The sequence below is a fragment of the Conger conger genome, chromosome 5 (assembly GCF_963514075.1).
Source record: "Conger conger chromosome 5, fConCon1.1, whole genome shotgun sequence".
Classification (NCBI taxonomy): Eukaryota; Metazoa; Chordata; class Actinopteri; order Anguilliformes; family Congridae; genus Conger; species Conger conger.
In genome coordinates this window covers 37,852,228-37,861,926 of record NC_083764.1, presented here as the reverse complement: position 1 = coordinate 37,861,926, position 9,699 = coordinate 37,852,228, and the positions used below count along the sequence as shown (strand labels likewise).

At 39.3% G+C, this 9,699-nt stretch overlaps 1 protein-coding gene across 2 annotated transcripts; it reads left to right on the top strand.

The window, feature by feature from the left end:
* Window positions 1–6,292: 6,292 nt before the first annotated feature.
* gpank1 (G patch domain and ankyrin repeats 1) lies at window positions 6,293–9,498 on the top strand. Of its 2 annotated transcripts, XM_061243124.1 has the most exons (4): window positions 6,293–6,481; window positions 6,968–6,985; window positions 7,252–7,912; window positions 8,324–9,498. In XM_061243124.1, exons 3-4 carry the CDS (start codon window positions 7,344–7,346, stop codon window positions 8,766–8,768), a joined length of 1,014 nt encoding a protein of 337 aa, XP_061099108.1. In that variant the 5' UTR covers window positions 6,293–6,481; window positions 6,968–6,985; window positions 7,252–7,343; the 3' UTR covers window positions 8,769–9,498. The 2 variants fall into 2 exon arrangements, with proteins under 2 accessions (XP_061099108.1, XP_061099107.1); XM_061243123.1 differs by lacking the exon at window positions 6,968–6,985 and having other exon boundaries at window positions 6,294–6,481.
* Window positions 9,499–9,699: the final 201 nt, after the last annotated feature.

Genomic DNA, 9,699 nt, shown 5'->3' with positions numbered 1-9,699 from the left:
GATCAGAATTTCAGGTTTTATTTCCTGGTATTTTTATCTAGATTTGTTGAACAACTTAGAACATTTCACCTATTGTGTCAGACCACCCAATCTTTAGGTGAGCAAAAGTATTGGAACATGTGACTGACAGGTGTTTCTTCTTGCCCAGATGTGTCCTGTTAGACTGGTTGGTTAAACAATAAATTGTTCTGAATGTCTACTCTTGGTTTTAGCCTTGGGTTTTGCCTGCATTTGTGTTAGAAAACAACAGCAGTTTATGACAGAAACATTGGGAGAGCTGTGAAGAATACCCCAAAACATCAGTCAGTGACAACACAAACAATCTTCACAGGGCAGGGGTGAAGATATCTCAATCTACTGTTCAAAGAAGACTTAGAGAGCAGCAATATGAAGCCTATACCACAAGATGCAAACAACTCATCAGTAGTTTGTAATCTCGCTTTAGGCTGGCCAAGTCAATCACCAGACCTTAACCCAATTGAACATGTATTTCACCTCCTGAAGAGGAGATTGAAGGGAAAAACTAACGAAACAAACCACACCTGACAGAGGCTGCAGTAAAAGCCTCACAAAAGAACAATGCAACAGTTTGGTGATGTGAGATTTGAGGCAGGTATTGCAAGCAAGGGATATGCTACAAAATATTAAGAGTAATTTACTTTCATTTACTCAAATGCTCTCTTTTCCAATACTTTTTCTCACCTGAAAATTGAGTGGTCTGATAGGTGCTATGTTCTAAGTAGTCATCTAGTACACATCGAGGTGTAAATATCAGGAAATAAAAGCAGAAATTCTGAATCATGTTCATCTTTTCATTTCAACCCCAAATATATGCAGTGTATTGCAAAAACAAAGGAATTGGCCTGGCTGTTCCAATACTTTTGGAGGGGACTGTAGTTACATGCTGCAGAGATTAACTAAATTAAGTAAACTAAATGTTATTTCCAATTTAACTTTGTTGTATTTTATTTACAATAACTGTATGGGGTACCTTTTCAAGGCTGCCAATAATAACTTTTTTAACACAGCTGTGTATCCCAAAAACAATTGGCTGTTTAAACAGATTGTTGAAAGAGAGATGAGCATTTTTTATGAGCAGAAATTCACATTACTCTAAACCTGGATGTGAATGCTTACACCGACTGGTAGCAGCCTATACCAATAATTGAACTGTTGTTCACAACATACCTTAATTAGTGTATGCATATTGTATATACTGAACATAAAATTGTGTTGGAAGGTGGAATGAAAAGGGTGGTAGTTTCTCTGTTCTCAGCAATGCACTTGGTTGGCCCATTAGTATTAGTTTATCTCAGTAAAATACGGTAGTTATTGGGGAGTCAGTTCAAAATATGAGGATATACAATAATTTATACATAAATACTATATTTTGAATAAGCTGTTTACATGGGTACTGACAAATTAATGTTCTTTTAATATTCCAATTTGTATTCAAATGTCTCCTGTTCATATTTTTATCTCAACCCCAAATCTATTCAGTGTATTGCAAAAACAATAGAATTTACCTTGCTGTTCCAATACTTTTGGAGGGGACTGTATAGGTTTTATAAAAGATTTTGTGGCTGATACAGCTTTAGTAGTTTCAAGTAGGCTTGTCTGTGTGACTACACACTTTGCATGTGTAACTAATCAGCATTGGTATTGGCAGACAGACAAGACAGACATCAAGATAGAACCAGCCCAGAAATTCCATATTGGTACACCCATAAATAGGGGGATATAAAAAGAGAGATGGACATGGAGAGATAGAGAAACAGCGTCCTCAAAGGACACAGAAAAATGACCCCGAGTGTAATCAAATTTTCACTTGGCAACTTCGATGGAAAATAAATTATTCTAATCAGCTTCAGCTTTCAGCTTTTCAGCTCTAGTCAATTTTAACTAGAGAGCTACACAAGACAGACTAAAAAGGATGCATAAAGTGAAGTAAACTACAAGATACATCAACAAATACATATTTTTACTGCAACATGAAGAACAAAATGGAAGGACAACTGTGAGCTTGATGTGACCACATGCACAACGCCCATACATTGTCAGAAAACGTGTTTCACACATCGCACAGGGCTCAACCCTTAAATATGAAGTTATCTCATATTGACTGAAATAGCGACAAACCTACTAATGCGTAAAATCATCAGTTGTAAATGATACTCATATATAGGCAGGTATGGTAGTTTTAAGAAGAATGAAAACCATTACAAACTTTGATAAACAGCACTTGCACAATCCCGATGGTGAAGCTACGTCTTACCGAGCTCTTCCCCAGGGTCATATTTTCAGATACCTACTGAACTTTTCCCAGAAGAACAAAAATCACTTTCATGTGCCAACTGAAATGCATGTTTCATATTTTCATATTTTGGCCCTTAATACCATACCACTGTTGGCCTTTAAAGTGTAGATCAGCGATGCGGTGATAGTGTTCAAAAGAGGAATCACTGGGGCCTGTGTTTGGCTACAGACTGTCACCCACTGAAGCGACTGCAGTAGAGAGACATCATAATCTTGTCTTGTGTTCATCTTTTTATCTCAAGCCCAAATGTATTCAGTTTATTGCAAAAACAAAGCCTTGGCCTTGCTGTTCCAATACGTTTGGTGGGGACTGTATATAATGTGTATAATGTATATGTATAAATGCCTATATGTTAATTGTTTTTAGAGCTGTCACTTTATTCACTGGACTTTATTAGTGGCTGACACTTTATACATTCAGGTATTTGAATATTCATAGATGCGAAAACAGTTATACTCAGTGGAATAGTGAGTAGGCTAAATCGTTCATGAAACACAGTGTTATCATTAGCAACAAGCTCCACCTTGCATTTTCTTTTATTCTCTTTAAGAGTTCTCGATATTCCTAGTTGGTCTTTGCAGCTTTTGGGTGGATCTTAGCTAGAAACTTGTAGTAGCACTTAGAATAACTCTTTGTAGAAAGATAATGTAGATTCACTTACTGAGCACTTTATTAGGAGCACACCTACTTATTCATGTGATTATCTAATCAGCCAATCTCGTGGCAGCTGCGCAATGCATAAAATTATGCAGATATGTAGGGTGGCAACAGCATGAATCCATGAACCCAGCCTGCCTTGTGTTAACAGTTCAGGCTGGTGGCGGTGTTGTATTTGTGTGGGGAATGTTTTTTTTGGCACACTTTTTGGCTGTTAATACCAATCTATCATCGCCTGAATGCCACAACCTATTTGACTATTGTTGCTGACCTTGTGCATCCCTTCATGGCCTCAATGTGCCCATCTTCTAATGGCTATTTCCAGCATGATAATGCGCCATGTCACAAAGCAAAGTCGTATGAAAATGGTTTCATGAACATGACAATGTGTTCAGTGTTCTACGGTGGCCGTACCAGTCACTGGATCTAAATCCAATCAAACACCTTTGGGATGTGGTAGAATGGGAGCATGAATGTGCAGCAAATCTGTATAAATTAAGAGATGCAATCATGTCAACATGGAACAGAATGTCAAAGAAATGTTTTCAACATCTTGCAGAATCCATGCCAGGAAGAATTTAAGCTGTTTTGAGAGCAAATGAAGGCCATAACCAGTATCAGTACAGTGTTCCTAATAAAGTGCTCAGTGAGTGTATATCATCTGTTATCTTAAGTGAATATGGCCTCTGGTGTATCGAAGAAGTGCCATGAACATTTGCAGCATTTAAAATGCACAAGTCCCTATAGGATTGCTTATTTTTATTCTTATTTATCCCCAAGTTCATGAATGACATAAGACATTTGATTACACACATAGGATTTAATGTTTGAATCATGTTTATTTTCCACTTTGCATGTGCACTTCAAAACATTAAGTTTTGATGAGGCTTAAGAGAGTACTGAATATACAGTAATTACTGGTGTGGATCCTTGTCCAATCAGAAGAGGAGCAGCAAATGTTATAACAGTCAAAGGAGAAATGGGCATGTATGCATTCAGAGGAAACATATCACATCAGTCTCTATGGGCTAGAACATGATCTTAAAGGGTGCTCTCAGCTAAAAACAAGGATGACAAGCTGGCTTAGATGGTAGATTTTTGTGAGAAAAAAACTATTTGAATCATAAGATGACTAAGTACTGTATACTGTATATTTTGGTATATATGAGAGAAACTGAGCAGTGCCTACCAAACATGATGCAAGCTAAATGTCAGTGTTAGAGATACATTCTTTGTACATGCTATCGCTGAACATAGAATGAGTCAGAGCCAGGATGATCAGGGGTGGCAAACAGGGGTTTTTTCAGCCCTATACATCTCATTTTTATATTAGTTGCATAAAATAATTTCATAACAAATTGTTTGTGTGTGTGAGAGAGTCTCCTTGCCAAATCATGCCAATTTCACTCCTGTATACCACTCCTGGTATACCATAACATGGCTGTCCTGTAGGCCTAGCTCTTGCTGAAGATGACACGGGAATATGCATTGGCTTGGTAGCCAACAAGAGATTCAATGATCCAAAATCCAAATTTCCATCATAAACATCAAATCTCTTACTGTATAACAACATGGAGCCAAGTATCTGATGTTGTCATTAAAATGAATTATTTGTATTATAAAAATAATGGATAAAAAGCCACAGAGATGGCATCACTGTCTTATACTGAAGCATTACAACTTATTAAGTCTTTAAAGTTTTATACAGTTTTCTTACCTTAAATACATTTTTAAATGCTTGAATGGTCTAGCACCAGATACACTTAGTAATTCATCAGTAGATTGGGGGGAACAGGATTACCAGGGGTACAACCAGTGGTAACTGTAAAATTAGACATTGCAGGACCACCAATGTCAATAAAGGGTGCTCACCTCTGGAATTCCTTGCCAATAGAAATAAAAGCTATCACTAATAATTTAAGTGTCGGCTGAAACAAAAACAGAGCTGCTCGCATTTTTAGTCATCATATGAAGTTAGCTTCTTATTAAATACTTTTCTACTACCTTTTATTTGTAATAAATAACATGCATGTATCCTTTTTTTGTAAAAATGTGATATGTGTGTGTATCTATTGAATGTTTGTATTTCAAGTGTATATTTCGTAACATCATTCATTTAACACTTTCCGTCTTATTTTGAATATTTTTCATAAAAAAGGCTAACTAGGTATGGGAGTTAGAAAATAGCAATAGCTATAATCTATGTATGCAGAACATCAGCTACATGAACCTGGTGTAAACTGGCAGTAATGATGCTATGTCTCTTGGCATTGTCCCTACTGAAATAAACATTAAATAAAAAATGAAAACAATTAACCGATAAACATAAATGTGAAATTTACATTAACATTAAGTGTCTCAAAGGAATTAAGTATCATTATTCAACACAATATTGAACAATAAAACCAAAAGTGTGGTCATTTTGATCATCTGTATATTAAAAAGGCTAAAAACACAAGATCTTAAAAAATTAGGGCCTAAACGTAATCCCATGATAGGCCTAATCGCATGAAGGCTCAGTTCAGAAAATAAACAAGTGTCCTCAAATAGCCCCCTCCATATTTTAACATGAAAATCCGTTTATAAAACAGAAGGTACAGATTGGGAAACTGAGTGCATGGTTTTCAAAACCAATAGTGCAGATTTTCCACATTTAAATATTTAAATACAATGGAGTGCCCATATGTGCATTTCATTGTCCGGATCAAGGGCGCTATTATTCCCAAAAAAACCGAAAAGAGAGAATATGTATTGGTAATGCCCCTCCAAACATCTCCCCAAAGTCTCTCAACCCTGGGTGCTCCTTCCCTTGGCTGAGCCCTGGAACACATCCATAATATATACATACACACACTCAATAAGCACTTTATTAGGAACACTATGCAAATACTGGGTAGGGCCTCCCTTTGCTCTAAAAACAGCCTCAATTCTTACTGGCATGGATTCCACAGGATTTAGAAAACATTATTTTGAGATTCTGTTCCATGCCTCAGCTTTCTATTCTTGGCTGACAGAAGTGGAATCGGATCTGGTTTTCTGCTGTTGTAGCCCATCCATATCAATGTTCGATGTATTGTGCATTCTGAGATGCTTTTTTTTGTAATCTTACAAAGTAATGTTTGTTGCCGCGCGCAGCCTACGTGATGATGCTATTCGATTGCAAAAGAAGACGTCCTCTGTCCGAATTCACAATATATGGACATTCACTTGTTAGGGATTTGTAATTCGTGAATAGTGAACCGTTTCGAACACAGCCACTGAACTCTATGTTCTTATACACTCGATGATCTCGACAGGGCCTACGTGTTGCGCACGAAATAAACGTCAGATGCTCAGTCCTGTCGTCATCAAACTGCTCCACTGCATTCACTTTGGAAGATAAGATAGCTGGTTTCGGTTGAATTGTGTTTTTGTGTTTTATATCTTTGTTAAATCCGTTTAATGTGGTTTACATGCTGCAATGTTCGGTTCTCACCAAAAGTAGATTGACTTGGCCAACCGAGTCAGGTATGTGAAATTGTTAGCTTGTCAGCTGTGTTTAGCGACTACATTTTAGCAAAGGTAGCAATCTAGCAAACGTTTTTTGGACAAACCATTAAATGTTGGAAAATATAAATTGTTCACAGATTAATTTCAGTTCAAACCACATGACTGTGACAGTTGCTACATTTTCTGTAATCTCTCAAAACGACATGCTGTCGGTAGTATCTATCTTTTACTTAATTTAACTAAGTTAAGTTATCTAACAGTTGGCTAACAATTTCATCTGTGTAACGTGAGCGCTTGATTGTGAGCCTGTATTACGTTGTTTAACTTTACCCAGGTTAACTTGGTTTTAGCGATTTGTCTTTAAAATGAAACCATACCATTTCGTGCTCAGAATGTAGATTGTAGGAAATGTAAGGGAGATGTAGGAAAAACGTCAGACTTGTTTCCTACAAAAGTTACATTCAATTAACGACTGAAGAAACTAACGTGACTATTTCATCAAAGAAGTCTAGGCCATTTAATGTGAGTTTTTTTACTTAAGTGGCTTAAAAAACATAGGCATTATTTTCAACCAAAATAAATTGCACATGGGTTTTCAATACCACAAGTTTGCGGCATATTTGAGAGTGGCCATGTGCCTTGCCATGATGTCCCCAACTGGGCAAACCTGCCAGATAAAGTTTGAACGTTATAAGTTATTATGTTCCATTCTATTTCATAACATGCTACATAACGCATAAGACTTCCCTATTGAGTGACTTATCCAATACCTCCTTCCTTTCCTTAAGGGTGTGCAACCACGAAGTGAAGGTGAGTTTTTGTCGAGCACTGCACCATGAGAGCAACTCCACAACAAGGTTTGTGACGGCATTGTGCAGCCATGAACAGCCTGATCAACTTCACTCCAGCCAAAGAGGCGGCCGGGTTCTGGCTGGGAAGCCATGGAGGAAGGAGCCAGCAGGAGAGGCAGAGCCTCATAAGCGGAGAGGAGGCCAAGCATTTCTATCAGAGCCTTATAGCAGAGGGAGGTGCGACAAGAGAGTGCAGAAGGGAAAAGAGAAGAAGAAGAACCACCGCTGACTCCGAAAGGGTACGCGGCAGCAGGAGGGAGCCTGCGCGCCCCAGTGCTGCAATGTCTGAGAGGGACGGACACAGGCTGCTAAAATGTGCCCAAGAGGGAAATCTGGCAGGAATCAGAGAGGCGCTGAAGAACGGGTGCAGCATAAACTTTAAGGACGATTATTACTGGACGGCCATTATGTGTGCGAGCTATGCGGGGCAGCGCGGTGCTGTGAGACTTCTTCTCGAGAAGGGGGCGGCTTGGATCGGGGTGGTGGACACGCAGGGCAGAGACGCGCGAGACTTGGCCGATCAAGCGGGTCACACGGAGGTGGTGAGTGAGCTGGATAGTTATGGCGTCCGTTTGGACACGCCCAGAAGCACAAGTAGGTCAGTACCGATTTCCGTCTTGAGACGCACCTCCTCTTCTTACTTTGGTTTAATAACACAGCTAAATTGTATTCAGTGGGCAATGGTGTTATGAATCTGTGTAAGGCAGTGAATATCAGATAGCCAACTGTTGTCCACCAGCTCTTGAATGGTATGTGAAATGTTTGCCTAAACATGGAGAATAGAGAGCTGAACTACTCTTAACTGAAATTATGTTTAGTGAAATATAAACCTCCAAACATGTGATGTGGTTTTCCATCATTTACAAGTAGTCAACCACAACTTATTTTTATAATCGGGCCAACTAGGGTAAGTAATTGGCAGAAAAAGTGAACCGCAGGATATGTTTGTGCAATGCAGTAATGAACAGGCATTGAATCTCTTTTTAACTTTAACTCTATTTCTCTCCAGTGTTTCTGCCACTCAACCCCAGTGGTGCTCGGTGTGTGGGGCCCAGTACAGCGAGAGTGAAGAGAGACACCAGAGCTCCACTCTGCACCAGTTCAGCTTGCGTCGACCCCCTCCCACCCCACAGTACTGCCTGCCCGCCTCCAGTGCCGGCTACCGCATGATGCTCCGTGAGGGCTGGGACCCGAGGGAGGGGCTGGGACCCGAGGGAGTCGGCCGAAAGAACCCCGTCCAAACGGTGCTGAAGAGGGACCAGGGTGGTCTGGGATACGGCCCTGCCGCTAAGGCCCGCGTCACACATTTCAAGGCCAAAGACACGCAGGCGGTGAAGCGGGTCTCCAAGGGCCGAATGGAGAGAGGGGCCACACTGGGACGCAGGGCGGAGAGGAGACGGGAGGAAAGGGACAGGAACTGGGAGAGGGACTTCCGTACGTCCTTCAACCTCTAACCTGTTATTCCACATAAACACACTTTCTCATTCAAGTGGAATAACATGGCATTGTCTGCACCTGTATTTATTTTAATAAACCGGTTGTTACTTTGGATTACAAGTATATATTTTTGTAATCAGTCAGCAGTAAACTCTCCCTTTTGACCAGTGGTAAGTGGGTGTATGGTACTTGATTTCTCCGGACCTAGTGTTAACGGACTGCCTAAAGTCCAGAATCAGAAGCTTTTTCAGTTTTATCTTGTACAGTAGCTCAAAGACAATAGTTTCTATTACTATATAATATATTAAAATGTATAAAAATACATTTGAATGCCAAATTGACGGGTCCAGACATATGGATTATTGTGTAAAGAGTTCATATCTGATTTTCATAATATGATTTGGTGCAGTTTAGAGAGGAACCAGCTGGAGTTATTTTGTGGTCTTAAAAAAAAAAAAAACTAAAACAAAAAAAAGAAAATCCCAGTGTGTTGAAGTGTCCCTGAGCGAGACACCTAATCCTTTTATGATGACCTGGTTGGTGCCTAGCATGGCAGCCAATTGCCGTGTGTGTGTGTGTGTGTGTGTGTGTGTGTGTGTGTGTGTGTGTGTGTGTGTGTGTGTGTGTGTGTGTGTGTGTGTGTGTGTGTGTGTGTGTGTGTGTGTGTGTGTGTGTGTGTGTGTGTGGCATCAATTGTACAGTGCTTTGGATGAAGGCGCTATATAAATTCCTACCATTTACATGTAACTCGTGGTTGCATTTTTATTTTATTAGTCTGTATTATGTGAACTCACTAAATAGGCAGAAATAACATTTCTCCCAATTTTGGGGTAAACTTTTAAGATATTTTCTGAATATTTTTATTTTCAATAGGTGGGAACCACTTCGTTAAATAAATAAACAATATATATAAACAAACACAGCAAGGAATGGAATTTTACTTAAATT